Genomic DNA, 23445 nt, shown 5'->3' with positions numbered 1-23445 from the left:
GTGACTCATTTTCTTCAGTGGGATAAGAAGACTACCCTACTTCATTGAGTTCTGAAGACTACATATAAGTATAGGAACAGCACCTAGCACAGAAAAAGCCCTGTGTGTATTTGCTGTTCATATTGTTGTCATCATTCTATCATCTCACTTATATAATTGGGAGTGTCTTTGCATTGTGAACATTATCTATCAGATGGTTTGAGTGGAGTAATACAAAGGACTACAGAACCAAGGACAGAATCCTAGCATTTACCATTGATACTTTGAGTTATCTTTGTTAATGAAAGAGGTGTGCACTCAATAAGATAGAGCTTACATTTTTAGGTACAGTGAGAGTTTCTTTAATAGATTCAGGCTATTCAAAATATACTCATACTAGGATATTTTATCTTAGTGCCCTTAAATTAATGCCTTGTCCACCATAGCCTTTTTAATAAATGCTTGATTTGTTGTATTTTAAAAATAAATGTGTTCTGCCTTGATGTTAATTATGTACTACTTCAAATAGATTTTGTTTCTTGGTGAAGGCATACCAATTTTTTATTGATTTAAGATTTATTTAGAACTTCAAAGTTTGATATTATTTCATTGTTAATAATAGACGTCTTTTTGATATGTGTGGATTTCTATTCCATAAAGTGCTTTTTGGGGTTTACATTTGCCTCTGTGTTATTGGACTAATTCATGTTTGACTTTCCTAATCATTTTGTTGCATGTTCCCCCTTTGTGTAATAGATACTAGTTCATACAGGATTTACAGCTCCATATATATTGAGTGCTTTTTTGTTGTCTTCTGATCTCTTTTTCAGGAATCTTTTCATGTGGGAAAGGATTTTAAAATGTCTGCCCACTGACCATTTTCACAGTAGAGTATCAGTTCTCTTTCTCTTCAGATCAAGGGATTATAAGCAGCGTGTATATATGTATATTTACATATGGTGTAAGTAGTGAAAGCTTTCATTTTGAATCACTAGTTGTGGGACTTTGTGATAGATTATTAATCTTTTTTTTTTTTGCCAGACATCTGCAATCCAGATTTCATGAAAGACAACCTCTCTCTGCCCTTTTGTATATAATAATGGCTAAACTATTCTAGTTATGTTTCCTAATGTATGTACTTTGTATTGAGCAGATTTGTGTTTTTCTGGAAGAATCCCATAAATTTTTTATTGTTTAAAACCGTGGCTATTTTATACTCTCAAGCCTCCTTTTTTAGGTGGGATGAGATAGAGTGGTGAGCAGTAGAAGGGAGTTACTGAGTTGCCCTGCTGTTTTTCCCAGTGTTTTTCTCATGTTGAATACCTGAGAGCCCCATTAAATGTATGTATTCTTTTTCCCAAGAGAGAAGGAGTAAGAGCGGGAGAAATTTTGGTTGTAAAGAAATTGGAATCTGAGGCTTGATGAATGTTCAGATAAAGGCTTACATATAAGCTTAAGTATTACTTTTGAGATTTAGGTATTTCAGAGATTGCTACTTAACTCCTCAAGTTTCTCTAAATCGTTGATTTTTAGCAAGGGGTTTTGGTCACCTTTGTTTGTATGTCATAAAAACTAATGGAAACTGAAACATTTGAGGAGTTCTGTAAAATAAATCTAAATGCAATATTAATAATTTGGAATAAATATTTATTAGCAGGGGGAGGTAGTCCTAGGAAAATGAGGGCAAAAAGGAGACTTTAATAAAAAGTCTACATGCTTCTTTTAAAAGACTTCCCCTGCCTCCAATTATTGTACTCCTTTTGTTTGGGGGCAGAAAACAGCAATCAGCTTCAGAGATCTCACACTGTTAAATATCTGGAATAACTTCTAGCATTTCTAGAGTTGGTTAGTGGTTTGTACTTTATACAAACCTCTTTATAAGGAACTTTCCCACTTTTTGGTATCGACTTCAAGTTTATTGCATCACTTTCAACTCTTGGTTTTAAGTTACAGATAACCCACCCTAAACTGGCTTAACCCAAAAAGGGGATTTATTTGCTCACATACCAAAAATCTTTGCAGAACTAGTTTCGTGCATGGCTTGATTCAGGGTGAAGTGAATTACTTGCGTTCATCTTGTTCTGATACCTCTGTATTGATTCCACTCATACAGACTCTTGCTTTATAGTGAGAAGATGGCTGCCAGCAGCTACCTGGGTTATACCTTTCTAGTTGAAATCCAACAGTCTTGTACCTCACTGCTTCTGAATGGGTCACATGCCTTTCTCTGAGCAAATTGGTGTGTCCATTGGAATGTGATGTGGTAATTGCCTTAGATCTAGGTCATATAGCTAATCTGGAGCTAGGATGGAGGTGACTGCTAGAAATACATGGTCTGAGGATGCAGTGATTTCCTAAAGGGAAATTAGAATATGTTAGCAGGAGAAGGGTGAATGGATGTTAGAATGGCAAAAAAAAAAAAAAATAAAAATAACAGATATTTCTATATATTTACTAAACCTCAAATCAAAAGAAAACAAAAAATATATTAGGAATAGATCACATTAAACAAATCTCTAAAGTTACTCTCCCAAAATAAATGGTAAATATTTGAAGAGGTATCTGGTGACATTGGGAGTCAAAACTGTTGAGTCCTCAATCCTTTCTTTCTTCTATTACAGGAAGGGACAATAATGTTGATGTTTCTCAAGGAACCTGTTTCTGTTATGTAAGCAGTAAATATTGGTTATAAGAATTCTCCTGGAAAGTTTGCTCATCTGGATTAAAGACCCATGATTGTTTTCGACCAGGGAGGCCTCATCCTGGTATAAGTTCTGGTGTCCATGGCCCCTTCTCTTACAAGTATTTTCTCACCCTGAGTAGGAACTACTGTCCAGTGCTGTACTGGAATCTTAGGAGAATGAGTCCTTTTGTGTGGAAAGTAATTCTTGTTCCTTATTTGGTATCTCCCATAGAGTGAGATTGAGTTCTAAGTATATTTCACACATGCCACTTAACGTTCCAAGCCACAGCATTAGCAGGACCATGCACCATAGGATCAATCTCTTAGAATTTTTCATAGCAATCATGTGCCACATCTTAATCTCTGATTAAATACATCATCCACACCACACTCCATCACATCTTTTCTAAACCCTTTGATTGGATTATAAACACTTTTCTCTATGATTTTTCCACATTACAACATAGTCTCTCCAATAGACTTTCTCTTCTGCCTTAACTAAGTAAATTAAGCTTACAGAGGTATTTCCTTGGCTTCCCCTGTTGGTAAACTGCCCAGTCTTCACCTTAGTTGCTATTCTTCTTGGCATTTCTCCCAGTTCTATTTCCCTTTCGTCAGTCCGGCCCACCTTCATACACTTTATTTTTGTATTGTACATTCTTCTCCTGGCAGACTGCCCGTCACTGCCAGATCTACGGTGAGCCCTGCCTCCCTGTCAGGAGCCTGACCCTTTGCACACCATGACTGGTTATTGGGAGCGATTTGGTTTAGTGGAAAGACTTGTGGATGTGGAACCAGAAGACCAAGCACCAGTTTGTGGGTTGTTAACTTACTAGCATTGTGACTCTGGATACACTGTGTAACTCCTCTGAACTTTTAGATGCCTAATCCTGAAATGGACCTAATATATATTAGTTGTTGCCTTACCTACCTCAGTGTTTTCTCGTGAGGAACACAGATGGTGAGTATCAGAACATTTTGCAATGTGTAAAGTTCAATATAAATGTAAATTGCTATTTTATTACTGTTAAAGCAAAAACTTTAAAAAATGGTATTTAATTTTTAATTACTAGTGAGTTAAGAATTTTATGGTATTGGTTGAAATAGTGGATGTTCTCTAGTGTTAGAAAAACATTAAAAGTTCATTTTGTCTTATCTAGTAAAGTCCTGTTTAATCTTAGGAAATCAAGAAATGCGTGTAATTTAATTTTCTAGCTCCTTAGCTAGAAATAATTTAGCTCCTTAGGTGTGGCAGATCTCTAATTTTAATAATTTTAGATAGAAGTCATTTAAATTGTTTCACACAATTCTCTATACATTTGCCCAGATATATAAATCCCTTCCCCTTTTAATTATATAAATTAAGGGGGGAGAAAAGCAACATGAGCACATTGTAAAAATTCCAAATGGTGGAGAACAGGAACTTCGTGTCTCCTCACTCATTTCTCAATTTTACTTCCTTGGGGCAGTGTCAGTTAACAGTTTCTTGTGGGTTCTTTCAGCACATATGAGGTGTGATCAAACAATATGGTGAATGTTTAAATAAAAAAATTTTTATTACAGTAAAAGACACATTGCCATTAATCCCTCTCACAATGTCGCCCTCCCCCCCCCAACTTTGAACACTCTTATCCCATCATTCTTGCCACTTTCTGAAGCAGCTCTGGAAGTCCTCTTTTGTGAGTGCCTCTAGTTGTGCTATTGTGGCTGCCTCAATGTCCTGAATCATTTTGACTCGGGGGAAGAGCCAGAAGTCACACGGTGCTAGATCCGGTGAATAAGGTGGATGAGGACACACCGTAATGTTTTTATTTGACAGAAATTGCCAAATAAAATTACCAGAAGCGATGTGTGACACGGAACATTGTCATGCTGGAGGATGATTTCCATCACACTTTAAAACATACCTTCTCTCAACCGTAGCTCACACCCAACTGACTGCATCGAACAAGTTGAAACTTGTCACACCCTGTTACTAAGGTTTGATGTACGGCTTCCCATATTGAAGATCCCTGCCTTTCTGTTGGATGACACTTGGCAGAAGCATTCACTGTATTTGTTGATCACACCGGAAAGGCTCTATGTCACACATTGCTTCTGGTATGGCAATTTCTGTCAAATGAAAACATTATGGTGTGTCCTCATGCTCTTTATTCACCGGATCTGGCACCGTGCAACCTATGGCTCTTCTCCAAAGTCAAAATGACCATGAAAGATGAACATTTTGAATCGATTCATGACCTCCAGGCAGTCATGACAGTGCAACTAAAGACACTCATGAACGAGGACTTCCAAAACTGCTTCAGAAAGTGGCAAAAACAATGGGATGAGTGTGTTCGAAATGAGGGGGAGTATTTTTTAGGGAGATTAATGGCAGTGTGTCTTTCACTGTAATACGTTTTTTAAAATTTAAACATTCACCTTATGTTTTGATCATACCTTTTATATATGCATATCTTGTTTTACACAGGGATTCGTACTGCATGTGGTGGTCTGTACCTTGCCTTTTTCTTTTTAACTTGTGACATATCTTACATAGCTTCCCATAGCAGTACATATAGGTCTGTCTGTATGTAGCAGAATGTATTTTTTTCAGTACTTTGGATAAAATGAGTTCTAACTTTTGAGTTTTTTTTTTTTTTAAATAATTAAAGCTGCAGAAAACTTTTGTACATATGTATTGGCATACTTGTGTTGTTATGGCCATTGGATACTTCTGGGTTAGAAAGCATGTTCATTTCTTTCTTTATTTTTTAGTTGACTGGTACTTTGTAAGCCATGTGTGATTTTTTTTTTTTTTTTAGTGCTGGGGTAATTTCAGTTAGAATTACGAAAGAAATATGGATTTTACTTTCGGTGCCTTCCTACTTCACTGCATGCTCTGACTCTTCTTCGTCTTCCCTAATTTTGTCTAATTTGCTAAAGTTGTTCATTATTATTAATTCCACCACAGAAATCTCCATTGACATTTTAGGAATAGTTACGTATCTTTAACTACTACTACAGCTAGCTGCTGCTGCTATAAATGATTTTATTATTATATTATCCATGTTTGCCTTCCTACTTCTACTTTCTGGCTGAGAGTCTACTAGTAGTCAGAATTTTCCTTCTAAAAGTTCAGATATGATCATGTTATCTTTCTACTTAAAATTTGTAGGTATATAAAGCAGAGTTTGGCCCTAACCTTCTTTCACATTTTACACTATTTTCCTGTACACATTATATTTTAACACAAAGAATCATCCATTAGTACTGGACTTTATATATTGTTATGCCCATTGCCTTCACATATTCCTAGTTTTTCCTTCTATCTTTGATCACCTGACAAACTCTGTTCATTCTTCAAAAGTCAGCTCAAAAGTCACCTCCTCTGTGAAGGCTTCTTAGAGTAAGGAGAATCATGTGGTGAGATCATCAAGGTTGGCAGGAACTGTATCATTCAAGGTCTTGAGGGTTAAATTAGATGGTTTGGATTTTATTTTAAGAGTACTAGTTCTGATGCATAATCAACTTTAGGAAATGATGTCCTGGAGTGTTCCTGGAGCTAATGCTGTTGTTGCAGGCATCATCTAGTATTGTAATTTTTTGTTTCTATGCCCTTCCTTCCCTTCCCACTAAATTCTGAGCACCATGAAGGCAGGGGCAGTGTAACATGCTCTCAGTAAATTCTTGTTAGTGCTGACCTTCTACGGTTGTGTTTGGGTATTTAATGATACCTGTAATGTGGCTGGTATAGTAAAAACTCAAAAAATGTAAGCTGTTGTTGATGTTATTATCATCACTGATAGGTAAATCCTGACTTGGGGAATATAGGGTGATTTCTTGAAATAAGCGAGATCTAATCCAGGCCTTGAAAGACTATAAGAATTACAGCAGTGAATTTTGATCAAATGATTTTTAAGACTTAATGAAAAGTCACAGTGAAAGTTGAAACTTAAAATTTTATAATAAAATATCTATAGTTATCTGTTATGTGTCACAATTTTTTCCTTATAGTTACTAAATATAGAATTAATGCATTACTTTATATGCAAAAATAATTACGTTAATGGTAAGTTTAGCTAAGAGTGTTAAAGATTCATTTTTAGAAAGTAAAAATTTTAAATTTTGTATAAATTTACAAAACCTCACTTAATTTGTTTTTACTGGCATAAAAACATTAAGGCAGTGTCTGTCTTTTAAAGCTGCTTGTGCATGTGCCCTTGAGACAAGTTGGTGGGCACATTTTTATCAAAACCATATACATAGTGACATATTAACTGTATCATATTATTATACTAATCATAAAACTCTAGAAACAAAAGAACCAGAGGACTAAAGCGTATCAAAACCATCTTTTTGTTTTTGTACAATGAGATTCTTTTTAAATTTGCTAGTGAATTCATACCAGTATTGAAACCAGATGTAGACTTCCGTCTTCTAATGTATTAGCTCAGCTATAAAAGCCTCATTTTTATCCTTGATTACTGAATGTTTCATTCTTGGTTTATTATCTCTCTCCCACCTTCCTTTTTTTTTTTTTTAAGACTATAAAATGTGATTCAAATGATTTTAAAATGACATTGCCCTATTTGTATAGTGACAGAAATATAATAAAACCTGTAATGTATTAAAGATAACCTAATTAAATCCACAAATGAAGTACTCAGTTGGTTAAACTTTTCATTGGAAAGGATTCTTGACACAATTAAAAGAAGTGTTAGCTGTGGTTTGAGAATGGGTCTAAGGTTTTTTCATCTTAGAACTGAAATCTTGCATTACCTCTTTCTGTGTAAAGCCGACCCTTTCTTCTGTGGTTTTTTTTTTCCAATCTAAATGTTTTCAATATAAACTTAACCATTTTGAAATGGTTGGATATGTGTCAGTATGAAGTGAGAAAAATCTGAACTATAGAAATGAAACAGATTCTACTTTAAATTTTATATATAGTATTGGGTATAAATAGTTCTCTCTGTTGCCAAATAGAAATGACCACTTTTGGTAACTAGCTGTGTTTATATGTAAATGAATTAAAACGTTTAAAGGTTGTTTGGAAACAAAACTCTATTTAGGAAAATGACTGTCAAATAACTAAAGAAACCTCCTTCTTTCCTTTCCTCCCTCCGTCTCTCCTTTCTTTTCTTCCTTTAAAACAAAAAAGTTACTACGTGTAAAGGCTAGGAAATAAGCATCTAGATCAAGGCCAATTGTACAGTATTCAACACAAGTTCCTGTGTCCTTCCTTTCTTATTCTTCTCCATTAGTGACACAAAATACTTGTAGAGTGGCTTAAATGTTGATACAAATATTGCTCTTGTCCTGAGTTCATTTGATATGATACCATTGATATCTCAAAGAGACCAGGTAAACATTTACTCCTCCAAATTTGCTAAATTTACCTGCATTTTGGCACTCACAAAGTTGAAATTTGGCCCATCACTTTTTACCGTTTTTCTTATTTTAAGGAAAATGGGCCTTACTTAATTTCTGAGTGCCTTTTCATAACTATTTTATTTGTGTTCTTCAGTTAATTATTTGAATTACTCTATTGGTAATCTTTCCTTTTTCTGGACAGTGAACTACTTTTGTTATTCAAAGCCTAATTTTAATGCCACTTCCTCTTTCCTTCCCTAATTAATTGCTCTCAGCTGTAGTTTCATTTCACTTTGAAACTGTTTTTTATAATACTCTACTAGAGACTTTAAAAAAAAATTTATTGTAGAACAGGTGCTCGATGAATTTTTTTTCAGTGAATGAATGTTATCTAGGGCTTTTGGGAAAATAATTCTGCATTCTTAAATCACTTTTACACATAGTTTATACTCTCACTGTCTGCCACACACATGCTGTTCCAGTCAGCAGCATCGTGACCCACGGGATAATTTTATAATTGATACCTCATTGTTTTAATTGCTTTTCTTTGATAATTAGTGCAGTTTAATATTTTCCATATATGTTACCCAGCTCTATTTTCAGTTTTGTGAATTGTGTGTTCATTTCTTTGCCTATTTATTTATTACTTTTCTGAGGATTTATGTGAGCTCTTTATGTTCTAAATTCTATACATTAAATATCATATTTTCTGTGAATATTTTTCTAAGTTTTCTAAGCTTATAGTTTTCATGTAGAAAAAGCTAAGAAATTCTCATAATTCTTTGTGTTTTTTTTTATTAGAAACTATTCTTCCTGCCTCTTGATTTGATACTTTGATTTCTTCTGTTTGTATTTAAATACTTTAAAATGTTTAAATCATTAACCTACATGTTTGTGTTAGTGGGATTAAGCATCTCTGTTCAATAAAATACACTTAAAGCCACCTGTAATGTCCTCAATTAAGGTAACTTTCCAGACCAGGTGAGTCTGCTTACTTGCAGGGTTCATTAACAGGTATATTCTTTCTGTTTGGCTGACACACAGTTTAAAATATAAATGTAAATTTGAATGCTGAGATGCATAGGCACTGCCTGATACTAAGTTTTACTGCTTGTTTATGGCTGGTATCCATTCTTACTGTTGTTAACCAGTGGTAGCTATTCTGGTTGATTTGTATAATGGCTGGTGACTACTCTGATTAAATATTGCCCTTACTGATTGTCAAATACTTTGAATATCACCCTCGGAACAAGGCTTGCAACTCCCTGTTTTCTTATATCAAGACCAATTCATATATTTATGTTTGTGACATTGGTCAGATATAAGTATAGACTGTAAAGCCAGAGGACATGTGGGCTTTGCCACTTAATAGTTGTATGACATTTGACAAACCACTTAATTTCTCTGAATTTGTTTCCTCATCTATATAAAGGGATGATAATGTGTTTCTGTTTATTTGTGTTGTGAGAGTCACATCAATACTCTTTATAATTGTAAAGCATTATAAAAATTTAAGACATTATATCTCTGTTATAGAAAATATGTTTTGTTTGTTGTTTAAATGATTTTATTAAGGGATAGAAACCTTTCATTTCATCATTGAAGTTAAAAGGCTTTTAAAGTGCAGATACCACATTTGAGGCTTGATATTCAAATGGATTGTTAAAATAATACTATAGCACAAATAATTTTAAAGTAAGACATATCCATGTATTAGTACGAGTTGTCGTCAGGCCAAATAATTTCCCAGATAATCCACCAAAAGAAAATGGTTTATTCGGGAAAAGAAAAAGAGAACCACCGGAGTGCAAGCACACTTGCGACAGGACTACCCTCCGGCTGCCCACATGGAAAAAGGGGCGGGCCCAACATGGCTTCTCCCTTTATTTGCATCCTGCCCCCTGGTGGTTACCATAGAGTTCAACAGGAAGTCAATACTAGAGAGTTAACAAGGGGCCCAGCTCCGCTCATAATCCTCCCAGCTCTATGGTTAAACGTCTTAAGATATCAATTTACTTTCAACAGAATGATTGAATATTGCATCATTTTTTGATGAGGGCAGGCTATGAAGTGACCCCCTGAAGTTAGGGAAGGGGTTTATTACAAAGAGAAGAACATAAAGAGGGACTTTACAAACTTTACACATTTGCTTCAGGTATGTATGCCCTCTTCACCTTTAATTATTCAGGGTCAAATACAGCCTCTGCCCTCAAGTATTGTAGGCTTCAAATAGGACTGGGCCTGTCATGCAGAGTGTCATGTGGGGTCTCAGGTCCCATTCCCCACATAAGAACTGCAGGATATGGTGAGGCCAAAAAGGAACACCAACAGAACCACAGATAGGGGAGTCATACCATTATATTCTCACTGGTAACTGGGTTGGAGACACAGGGAGCGAACATCTGCCAGTACCCCAACACGGGGTCTTCCTGTACCCCAGTCTCTCTGGTGGTCAGGTGAGACACGGGAAGTAGGATCCACATGATCCACAAGCCACCATCCACTTCTCTTCCTGCCAAGCAACCAACCAAGCAACGCAGCCATGGCAGTTATATCAGTGGCTAATTGGCTAACTGGTTACAGCTGATGGCCAACAGTCACAGCTGATGGCCATCTATTACCCAAGCCAGCACCTTTCCACATGAGTCTGAGAGCTTGCTCTCTGGGACTCTGTCCCCACAGGGCCTGTCAGTTTCCTCATCACTGTATACCCAGCACCTTCAACAGAATCTGTATGAGAGATCCAGTGAGGTAGGTATTTGTTGAAAGAATAAAAAAATGGATGTCATGCGGGAGACCCTGCTCGCTGTGCCATTTGTCGTGTGGGGCAGCCTGTGGGGCCTCTAGTCCCGCTCCCCACATAAGAACGCAGGATGTGGCTAGGCTAAAAAGGAACACCCATGGAGCCATAGGTAGGGGAGTTGTACCACTGTAGTCTCACTGGTGGCTGGAGTCACATGACCTGCAACCTGCCGTCCGCTTCTCTGCCTGCCAACTGACCAACTCACTCCCTCGACTAGACTCCCGACTCTCTCCCCAACCAGCGCAGCCACGGCAGTTATATCAGTGGCTAATTGACTAACTGGTAACAGCTGATGGCCAACTAGCCACAGCTGACGGCCATCTACTACCCGAGTCAGCACCTTTCCACGTGAGGCCGAGAGCCTGGAAACCACTCTCTGGGACTCTGTCCCCACACTCCACCTCTACAGGGTCTCGCCTCAAAATTTACGTGGCAAGCATGTTCCGGGAGGGTCCTTGTGTCATATCAGCCTACAGGCACCAATGGACAGAAAGAAACAGTAGTCTTAGGAACCAACAATGGCAAATCCCTTCCATCTGTGAGGATACGTGCTAGCTTTTTGTCCTGGGAAAGGAGGGTCGCTGCCACTGGCACCTTTCCCGGTTTGTGGTACCAGGCCTTTATGGCAGTGTTTGGGGTTCCTTGCATAGTTTCAACATGTAACAGAACAGGAGACCCCATAATAGGCCACATGAGAGCACATAGGTTCCCCGCAAAATCATCCCGGTATCGGGACCTCCGTATACTACAGTCACTTGTGGTGGCCACTCAGCCACCATCCCTGACGACACTTGCAAATCATGAGTCAAACTGACCCCCCATGGGTCTGTCAGCCCAACCATCGACAGTGGGTGCTTTTGACCTGCCAAGGCCAAGTCCATTGCTCCCGTTCACCTGTTTTCAAGCATGTGGGTGCTGGCAGCAAAATGTTTCCATTCCTGCTGTAGCTTGGTTTTAACAGATGTCACTTGTGGTAACTTGTAATTGAATGGGAGTGGCCGTTCGATGTAGCAGAGCTTCTACTGGTGCAGGCCCTCCCTTCCGTGGTCTCTCATTCAGGATTCTCAAGACGTCCCATAGACGTGAGGCCCAGTCACGCATCGTGGGAGAGTTTTTTGACACCCGGAGGCCTTGCTTCAAAAGGCTGTTGTCGCGTTCAATCCTGCCAGCTGCTAGTGGGTTATATGGGGTATGAAACAACCATTGTACGTCCATCTTGGCAGCCCAGCGTTGCACTTCTTGCCCCAGATCTGAGTGTTCCGAAGGTTTCAAACATGTAAGAGAAATACTATCTTCACATAGAAGGTGTCGTGCGGGGCGGCCTGCGGGGCCTCGGGTCCCACTCCCCACATAAGAACGCAGGACATGGTGAGGCCAAAAAGGAACACCCATGGAGCCATAGGTAGGGGAGTTGTACCACTATAGTCTCACTGGAGGCTGGAGTCACATGACCTGCAACCTGCTGTCCGTTTCTCTGCCTGCCAACCAACCGACTCTCTCCCTCGACTAGACTCTCGACTCTCTCCCCAACCATCGCAGCCACGGCAGTTATATCAGGGGCTAATTGGCTAAGTGGTAACAGCTGATGGCCAACTAGTCACAGCTGACGGCCATCTACTACCCGAGCCAGCACCTTTCCACGTGAGGCCGAGAGCCTGGAAACTGCTCCTTGGGACTCTGTCCCCACAATGGATGTCCACATTATTGTGAATTTATTTAGTTGTTAAGAAAGACTCTGAGGATCTTTTGTTAATATGTTATAGAATCATAGAGTTGGAATGAACCTTTGAAATCATGTAGCAAAGCCAGAGTTCATGAAACAGTATATCTTTGTCAAATCTTCTTTTAGTCTTGTTGTGGATTTGTCCAGTGGCACATGCTTTCCAGCACTGAAATCAAACAGGTCCTGAGACCCTGAAATACAGTATGGCTCTGAAATATAGGCACAGCGGCAGAGATAACAAATCAAAGCGTTAATGAAGGATTAGCGACTTACAGGTTAGAAATAGTAGTGGAATGTTAAGAGGATAAAACTTGAAGTCTAGATAACTAAAAATGTCAGCACCGAAGTAATTAAACATGACACAGTTTTATGGACTGGTACTTCCGTTGTAATGCCCCCAACCTCTTTAATTCTTACACTCAGAGTGGGGAACGGGGAGGGGAGAGGAGAGAAAACCAAGGCGTTTATGTCAGTACCATCCATCACCTTGCACAGCTACCACGTGGTGGCCATGAACAGCACTGCTACCTCCTCTTCCCCCTCCTTGGCTGCAGACCATTAATTTAGAAAGATTGGGAACACCAGATGTGGTATCGTCTCTCTTTTCTTAACTACAAGTCTATATTCATTTATTATTATTTATCGAGTGCTACCTATATGCCAGGCATGGTTCCAAGCATTGCAGATATGAACAAAACAAAGATTCCTGCATTTGTGGACCCTCTTTTTGGTGCAGTGTTGTCCAACTTGGAATAAGCCACATATATAATTTTAAATTTCCTGGTAACCACATTTACAAAGAATAAAAATCTTTTTAATATATATCTAATAACAGTATTTTATTACTATTAATATTTCTTGTGTTAAACTTTATTAACAAGTTTTAAAATAAAAATATAAATATCGTTTAAAAGTGGAATCAATATTAATGAGATATCTTATATTCTCTTTTTTTGTATTAAGCCTTGACCTTTAGTGTATATTTTACATTTATAGTGTATCTCAATTTGGGCTAGCTGTGTTTCAGGTGCTTGGGAGCTTCTGTATTGGAAGGTACAGCTTTAGAGCATAGTGCTTGCTTTCTGTGCACCAAGTCAGACCATCTGGTAAAAGACAGAGAATAAATTCTGAAAGTACTAGAATTTCTACATAATCTAGAAATGGCCTTTTGTAAAGCATTATATAATCTGGCCTTTGCCTGTCTCTCAGATCTTATCTAGAACTAGTCTCCTGACTCACTAAACTTTAGTTCTTTCTTGACCTCAAATGTGGGAGACTTCTTCTTGAATCAGTGTTTTTATCTTTTGTTTCCTTTGTGTGGAATGCTGTGTTTCCAGATAGGCAGTCACATGATTGTCTTCCTTATGTCATTTGGACCTCAGCAAAAAGTGTCTCAGGCTTCTTTTTGATGTTTACTCTAAAGAGCCTTGCTCAGTAATTCTCTATCAGTAGCTCTCTATTTTATTGTCCTCATAGCAATTGCCACTGACATTTTCTTGTAGTACACTGTTTTCTATCAAATTATCAAATTATCCCTTCCCCTATAGAATATAAACTCCATGAGAGCAAGAACATTTCTTGTTTTATTCACTGCTGTATCCCCAGCAACTACGATAATTCCTGGCTTGTAGTTAGTGCTTGATAAATATTTATTGAATGGGTAAATGGCATTCTGGATCAGGTATCTTGCACTAGAGTGGATTTATCAAGTAAGTAAGGCTCTTAGATTTTCACTGAGGAATGTACGACTGAGAGATGGCTTGGAATAGTCTTAGGGTCTTTTAATTTGGAAAGGGTTAGGGAAAGTTGGTACTTCAGAGGTTAGGGGAAGGAATTCCAAGTTGTTTGTTTGTTTTTGATGAAGAAAAAAAATTGATCCAAAGCCAACACATTATTCAAGATTACTGCATACAAAAAGACATGTACAATATGTTTATGACATTATATATCGATGCCATGCACAAATGTAAAACATCTTTGAATTTGCTTAGAAACGTTACATGGTCAGGGCTTTTTAAAAATTGAAGTGAAATTCATATAACAACATTAACCATTTAAAAGTAAACAATTCAGTGATATTAATGTATTCATAATGTTGTATAATCACCACCTCTATCTAGGTCCAAAATACTTTCATCACCCCCACACTCTTTAAGCAGTGCTCCTCATTTCCCCAGCCGTGGCAACCACCACTCTGCTGTCTTTCTCTGTGGACTTACCTGTTCTGAATATTTCATATAAATTGAATCATACAATACATGCCCTTTCATGGCTGGCTTCTTTCACGTAGCATAGTGTTTTTGAAGTCCATCCTCATTGTGGCACATGTCAGCACTTTATTCCTTTTTTATGGCTGAATAGTATTCTACTGTATGTGTATATTATTTGTTTATCCATTCATCCATTGATAGACATTTTGGTTGTTTCAACCTTTTGACCATTGGGAATAGTACTGCTATGAACATTCATGTACATAGATTTGTTTTGAGTACCAATTTTCAGTTTTTTTTGGTGTATGCCTAGGAATAGAGTAGTTGGGTCAAATGGTAATTCTATGTTTAACTTTTTAAAAATGTTTTGAGGAACTAAATGTTGTTTTCCACAGTGGCTGAATCACTTTGCATCCCACCATCAATGAGTTCTAATTTCTTGACATCTTTGCTAGCATTGTTGTTTTCTCTCTTTTTTTAATCTAGCTGTCCTAGGGGGTGTGAAGTGGTACCTTGTAGTTTTGATTTGCATTTCCTAATGGCAAATGATGACGATGGTGAACATCTATCTTTTCATGTGTGGCCATTTGTGTATCTTCTTTAGAGAAATGTCTATTCAAGACCTTTGCCCATGTTTAAATGGGATTGTCTTTTTGTTGTGGAGTTGGAAGAGTTCTTTATATATTCTAGATACTAGACCCTTTATCAGATATAAGATTGCAAATATTTTCTTCCATTCTTTGTGTTATTTCACTTTCTTAATAGTGTTTTTTCACACACAAAAATTTTAAATTTTGATGAAGTCCAATTTATCAATTTAACACTTGTTGCTTGTACTTTTCATGTCATATCTAATGATCCATTGCCAAACCCACAATCATGAAGTTTACCCTGATTTTTTTTGTCCAAGAATTTTACGGTTTTAACTCATATTTAAGTTGTTGATCCATTGTGAGTAAATTTTTATATATGGTATGAGGTAGAGGTCCAACTACTTTCTTTTTTGCATATGAATATCCAGCTTGTCCCCCAAGTTGTTTCTTAATGAAAAATGAACCACTGTGTGGTTGCTGGAAGTAGAAGCTTCTTCCAGTAGTTATTTTCACATTCTACGGAATCTTTATATTTTTATCTTTTTAATTTCCACTATATGTTTCTATTTATTATCCCACTGTTGAGCATTTGAACTTCTTTCCCCCCTCCTCTAGAGCAGTGTCCTTTATCTTTGTATAAATTGAGATTTTCCTTCTATCCTAAGCTTACTTATTTGGGTTATTTTTGTTGGTTGTGCTTGTAGTAAGAAGTAGATTTTGGGCTTGTAGTGAGAAGTAGGTTTTATTATTCTGAGCTTTTGATATTACTTGGATGCATTTAAAAACTAAGAGGATGTTTTCAATAAAAATAGTGGCTTTAATAATTTTAACAAGGTTTGTCAAGATAGGCAGTATACCATAATGGTTATGATCAGACAGGAGTCACATCTTGATTCCATCTCACTTGTGTGTGAAAAGAAGGAAGTTACTGAACCTCTTTGCAAGAACTTCCTTTGTGTTTCTATTTTCCTAGTCTTTCACAGACATTTTCATATATCAGTTCCGTTCTCATTATTAGGGCCAGAAATCCAGAGCTTGTGTGGGTGAGGAATGACCTGGATAGACGCAGGCGGAGTGTTATTGGTGCTGCATGCAGGAGACTCTTGGCAAGCCACCCCTCCTCCTTTCCTCTTTATCATGTAAAACTGTTGGTTTTTATTTTCTTCAAGACTGGGAGACATCACAGGGAAGAGTGTCTGAATTTACTTTCTCGGGACAGATAGCTGCAATTTTGCTACCTCAGTATTAGAAGATGTGGGAAACAGTGATTTCTTAGGGTCATGTTGATACTCGGGATATGTTATATGCTTTACGAATGACATTTAAAATTTTAAAGAAAGGAGAAATTTAATGAAATTTTCTTTCATCAATAAAGTTTGTAATAAGAGTGACAAAGTATTTATGGGGGAAAAAGAAGTCCTCAGTTCTTTACTTTTTAGCTGTTCCTAGAGGTTTGATGGTCATTAGAAAGAAGTGCTTGTTATACCAGTACTCTCTTGTAAGAGTTTATCTAAGATGGTATTTGAATCTAGTTTTTAAAATATTTCTTCCAGTTAACGGAAGATGAAATTGCAACTATTCTTAAATCTACTTTGAAAGGACTAGAATATTTACACTTCATGAGGAAAATACACAGAGATATAAAAGCTGGAAACATTCTCCTTAATACAGAAGGACATGCAAAATTGGCAGATTTTGGCGTGGCTGGTCAATTAACAGTAAGTATAATAATTTTGAAAATACTTTTGGCTTATATGTCCAGGTTTGATTGTGACTAGACTTTAATAACTTTTTGGGGGGTATGGAAAGAAATGCATAACTTTATTGCTCTTGGGGAGAAGGAGCCATAATTTGAGTATTATTTATTGCTTTTATTTGCAATTTAAGAGGAAAGCTGCATTGGTTCATTTTTGTAGCTTTCATTGTTATAATACTGTTTTTAATGGCTATCTTTAATGATAGAAGTGGAGATAAGTTACTTATGGACTCTTGGTTATTTCAGAATTCAAAATTGCTAAATACATCATGTCATAACTACTTGAAATTTTAGAAAAATAGTCAGTTTCATATGTAATCAGTAGTATTTGACAGTTTCATAAATACATACATACATATATATATTTTAAAGACTATGCTGGCAAACAGATTTCTGAGTGTTTTTATAGTAGTGTTTATGTCAGTGTAATGTTTTTGTAGGATACGATGGCAAAACGCAATACTGTGATAGGAACTCCATTTTGGATGGCTCCTGAGGTAATTCAAGAAATAGGCTACAACTGTGTGGCTGACATCTGGTCCCTTGGCATTACCTCTATAGAGATGGCTGAAGGAAAACCTCCGTATGCTGATATACATCCGATGAGGGTAAGAAAATGATAGCTTGCTAAAAATGTCGATGATATAAGTGTTGCCATTTTGTAATGTCAGTGTAAGTAAATATAAAGCAAACTAAATAAGTTTGTTCGAATTTGGGTTCTATGCAAAAACTAGTAAAATTATTTGACAAATATTAGTGACTGTTCACTTTTTTCTAACTCCCATCCTTAATTGTGAGAAAAGAAGTGAAGGCTGTATTTCTCTCCGCAGTCACTGTTTTCCTCCCCCGCCAAACATTCCCTTGCTTTTAATAGAAGAAAGGGTTGGTAAGCCCACTATATTCTTCATGTCATCGTTTTCTGAGTGTGACAGTGGAATTGTTGAAGGAAACAATGCTTTCTTTTCTGCCCACCCTGCAAATTCTACCTTTTTGTGCTTTTGTTTCTTCCCTTTTTCTCTCTTGTCTGAGGCTAATTAAGAAATCTTGATTTCTAATATTCTATGTACTTGTAAGCAAATTAACCTTACTTCTTTAGTTAGTGCTTAGTGAGAAAATGGAATTCCTTTTCTGAACGTTATTATATGCTTGTATGAGTTCCTTTTCCAGCATAAGTTTTGAATTTGAAGTATATACTTTTCATATTGAAGTCTAATTGCCTATACTTTAGGGTTTGTGGGGATATAGGTTTTAGGTTTATTAGTATGAAAATCTCAATTCATTATAGATAAGTATATTTATCTTTGTAAACTTATTGCCCTCTAGTGGCTATAGTCACCACAAGGAGAAAGGATATAGGAATGAATGGAGAAGAGAGGGAAGAAGAGAAGAGGAGGGGAGGGTCGGGGTGGGAGGGGTGTCAGGGTGACTGGAGAAATGTGCTAAATAAGTAGATGGGAGGAAAAATACTGCAGTACTTTAGAATACCTGAAGCATAAATTGGGATTATTTTTGATGTTACAATGCTGTTGTGGATTGAATTTCAATAATATAGGTAACAGTGTACTATACTGAGAATATTAAATCTGTTTGCCAGTTTAAAGAGAATTCTTTGAGTAATACAGTTGTGTAGCATGTGTTATCATCTTCCATGTACATATAAATTCCTTTTGCTAAAGTGAGAAATAAAAATAACATGAATTGTTTGTTTGAAAAATGAAAAGTAACAAGTTCAGCATAAAATCAGCAACACAGATTTTCATGTCTTCTCTGATTCCTAGTTATCTTTGTTACTTTTAGTTAGAATGTTTTTAGGGTGATCCTCAAACTAGGTGTATTAGAGTTTGACTTAATGAGGTAAACTAAATTATCCAAGCAATCTAGCTGAGGGCCAGAACTGAGGTTTAACCCAGGACTTGGATTATTACTGTCTGCTTCCTCCTTGTGTAAATCTTATTTTTCCATCAAATAGTCTCTCTTGAAGATAGCAAAGAATTGTAGTATGTGGCCCCTACATTCCAGGATCTTAAAATATCACTTGACAGTTTGAATTAACACATGTGAAGTAGTAAAAATATACTTAAATATAAATATAGTATTTCTCTTTAAAATTCTATCTATTTATAATTTGACTTTCTAGGATGACTTGCTCACTTTTTTCTACCAATCTATAGGATGCTTTGCTTGCTTTTTTTACCAATCTAATTCTACCCATTTTTCAAGTCCCAGCTCAGTTTTTATTTCTAGGTAGAGCCTTCCTTAATAGCTATGACCTAAGTAGATTTCTCTTTTCCCTCACAATTTGTGTATATGCAATTCTTGACTCTACAGTTCTTTGGGTAGTTTATCAAGTGTTGCTTTATACATTTGCAAACACAGCATTATTTTAAGTTGCTATTTAAATTGTTATTATGTAATTTTTCTCATGTTTGTGAACTACCTTACAAATTAAAGTACCAACTTCAAGTATTGGGAAACTATCAAGATCATGTTTCCCCAAATTTGAATCTTCACTTGAAAGCTCAGATTTCATGTTATATATATTATATACTGTATTCTTACAATAAAGTGAGCTAGATAAAAGAAAATGTTAAGAAAATCATAAGGAAGAGAAAATATATTTTATTTATTGAAAAAAAATCTGTATGTAAGTGAACCCACATGGTTCAATCCTGTGTTGTTCAGGAGTCAACTGTGTATCTCAACTGTATGCAAATGGAACAGTGGCTAGCAAAAATAAGAAATCTACAAACCATCTAATGTTGTCATTATAATTATTAATTTAAAATATGAACCTTGTAAGTTTGTTCCAAAGGAGTTGGACATATAGACAGATTTAATTTTTGTGTTTTGTTCCCTACCTATTTTTTTGGTAGCAATATAGACTTATGCGCTAACTAACAGTCTACAAAGTTGTCACAATGGAATGAATATGTGATCGATGGAAAGATAACTACAACAGATGGAGGCAAAGAAAGCTAGTTATTTTAATATAAGTAAAGGATATTATACAATTTACTGCAAATAGAAATCTATCTAGAACAGGACACTAAGCATGTGGGGGTCCACCTTCCCTAGCCTTCCCTTCCCCAGTGTCCAGCTATTGTTGATATTGCCTGATTGGAGTAAGATTCTACCTGGTCTGCCTGAAATTCCCGTTGGGTATTCTCACAAGCATATATCTCTTTCCACTGTGCGTGCCCTCTAGATGCATATAAATAGGAACAACTCTAGAACAGTGATGCTGACTCCTAGACTGAATGAACTGGGAGTTGGTTTCTCAGTCACTTTCTCAGACATACCACACTTTTAGTATGCCGGGATTCCAGGCCTGCTTGAGACGCATGCTTGCTTAGGCCAGCAAGAATTAGGGGCAAGAAGAGATTCGTCAAGCTTGGATACTTTAGAATGGAATTGCTCCTGCCTAAATAGTCACAAATTAATATTGTGGTTTTTCCTGATTAAGCTTTTTGAAAGACATGTATTTTGAGTGTCATAGCCTGAGGGATGTGAAGAACTTAAAGGTGGTACTAAATTAGAAAATGATAGTAATTATATTAAATTGGAACTTGGCAGTCAATTGAGAATGAGTTTTTTGAAGGTGTTAAGGCTGAGGTCATTTGTTTTACATGCTTTAGTTTATCATTTTGTCAAAAATTGGTACTTTCTTTAATCATTCCTGAGAGAATAAGAGGTATTTAGAGATATTCAAGGAGGAATTTCCTAATAAAAGGAGCTATTAAAAACGCTGGATTTGATGATAAGGGATGCATTAAATTTGTTAGTTTCATACAGTTCTCTCTTATTTGTTAAGAGAAAGTTGTAGTGTATGCAAACCAAATCTTTATTGTGGTAGATAGTAATAATTACCTGTGTAGTAAAGGACAATGATGAAGTACACATTAACACATGTAAAGCTTTGTAAAAGAAGGGATGAAAATGTGCTTATAAATTTATATCCAGCTGTTAGATTAAAATTAATGAGTAATGGCAAATGGAAGTAAATCTGCTCAAAAAGTTAAGTGAAACAAATTTTATCAAAACCCAATTTATTTTAAAAAATATGAAGCAGCCGAATTAATTTTGGTCAGTTAAATAAATAAAAGATTAAAAAAATTTGATTTGAATTCAGTTAACCACATACTTCTGTGAAGATCAGTCTTCTCAGCTCTTTAGGAAACATAAGTACAAAAAAAAAAAATCAGGAAATGAGTGAATAGTTTCGTTTTCCTAAATATCTATCACTGTATTCCTCCACCAAACCCAAGCACTGTATTCCTTTAGACGTCACTAAGACTCTATTGATTCTTAACACAGTTTTGGTTTTGTTTTGTTTTGTTTTATTTTATAAGCTTATGTGTTTGGTTACTGGTTAGTCAGCATAGTGACGGGAAGGAGAGAACTGTTTGAGTCAGACTAAGGACAGCAGATAAAGGGACTGCTGAGATCTTGACATAGACTGAAGAAAATAAAACTCAAACTAAAAACTTTTACACAAATGTAATATTGAATGCTTATTACCTTTTCAAAATAAGATGTACAAGTATACAGTATGTTTTGGGAAGATTTCTGTCAAATGTGACTTACAGAGACAGTTGGAGGCATTTAAATAGCAATTTTCTGGAAATTCAACTTATACAGTGTGACGATTTCTGTTTAAGAGTAAATTTTGTGTTATTTTAGACTAAAATAGGTGTGTATGTGTGTGTGTGTGCTCACACCACTTTCTTAGGAAGAAAGAAACCCTGTAGATATTTTCAGTGCGGAAAAGTTATTTTTGATGAGTGATATTTTTGAAAATGATGTTATCTTTATTTTCTGAAGAACCTTTTCCTGAACCTTGCTAATTTTTCCAACTAGCTTCCGTTGTTTTTTTTTTGAGAAACATAGCATTTTAATTGGTGAAATAAATGCTCCATTACATGCAAGGTAAAAACAGACATTAGAAAAAAAAATTACGCTTTATTGCTGCATACTGAAAAATAAACCACAGTAGCTTTCTTCCATTGCCAATCACATGGTATAACTCGCAATATACTTAGAACACTCCCAATCCAACATGATTAGAAAAAAAAGACATACAAAAAAGGTAGTTCCGTCTACCTCTGAGGAGTGAAAACTGAGTTAACCATTTTTTAGTTAAAGAAAAAAAATCCATGAACTTCTTACCCAATTAATAATAGAATTTGGTTGAGACATTTTGGGAGAGTGGGCTTGGGTAGCTGTGGGAGTGAGTAATACCACACACAGCACACTTAGACATCTTCCATCTCCCATTCCCTACTGTATATGGCTCAGTAGATACCTAGGCCATCTTAGTGTGTGTGCATGGCACTGCTTCTGGAAGATTCCTTACACGCATTCAACATGGGGGGTATAGGACAAGTATCTTCATTTCATCTGGGAATGGATAAAGGAATATGGGGGTGTTAATTCACAGACTTAAAATCTACTGGTGGGAAAGTCCTGGATGAAGACCTCTCAAAGCCTCAGATAGCAGAGGTGCAGCCTGTTTCTGTGCTGTGACGTCTTGGTGCCTCTGTGGGAGTGCTGTGCCAGATTCCCAAGACACTGGGCCAGGAGCATACAGGCAAACTACATCCTGCCCCACCCAGGATAGGGGGTGTCAGCACTTTGCTGTCAGCACTCACACTCATGGACATGGTATGGCCAGGAGCTATGGCTTAGTGGCAAAGCCCAGGTCTCCCCCTTTTCTCTGGCTGTGCAGTTAAATTTTGGCTTGAATGACATGTTCCATGATTATGAGGTTCACGTTTTTAGTTTTTAATTTGTCTTCTTACCCTTCAGGATAGTTTCCTAGGGCTGTTATAATAATTACCATAAATTTGGTGGCTTAACACAACAGAAATTTATTTTCTCACAATCCTGGAGGCCAAAAGTCTAAAATCAAGGTATTGACAGGGCTGCACTCTCTGCAGAGACTTTAAAGGAGAATCCAATTTGCCTCATTCAGCTTTTGGTGGCTGCTGGCAATACGTGACATTCTTGGACTGTAGCTGCATCACTCCAGTCTCTGCCTAAAACTTCACATTAGGGCCCATTTGGATAATCCAGGATGATCTCTTCCTTTCAAGATCCTTATCTTAATTACATCTGCAGAGATCCTTTTTTTCCAAATGAGATCGCATTCAGATGTTCCGGAGATTAATATGTGGACATATCTTTTTGACGGCACCAACATTCAACTCACTGCACCGCCTATAATCTATTCTTTCAAATTATATATACTTTAAGATTAATAATGATTCATTTCAGGACATATTTCCTTGTCTTTCTGTTGTGACTTTTTATTGTGGTAAAATATATGTAACATAAAATTTACCATTTT

At 36.6% G+C, this 23445-nt stretch overlaps 1 protein-coding gene across 1 annotated transcript in view; it reads left to right on the top strand.

Moving 5' to 3' along the window:
• Positions 1-23445, top strand: part of STK3 (serine/threonine kinase 3) — a 313046-nt gene that overhangs the window by 65321 nt on the left and 224280 nt on the right. The window contains exons 5-6 of the mRNA XM_033126415.1: positions 16897-17061; positions 17540-17707. Of these exons, the coding sequence (XP_032982306.1) occupies positions 16897-17061; positions 17540-17707 (333 nt within the window). The remainder of the gene's footprint in view (positions 1-16896; positions 17062-17539; positions 17708-23445) is intronic.

The sequence above is a fragment of the Rhinolophus ferrumequinum genome, chromosome 14 (assembly GCF_004115265.2).
Source record: "Rhinolophus ferrumequinum isolate MPI-CBG mRhiFer1 chromosome 14, mRhiFer1_v1.p, whole genome shotgun sequence".
NCBI lineage: Eukaryota > Metazoa > Chordata > Mammalia > Chiroptera > Rhinolophidae > Rhinolophus > Rhinolophus ferrumequinum.
This window is presented reverse-complemented; position numbering and strand designations above follow the sequence as displayed.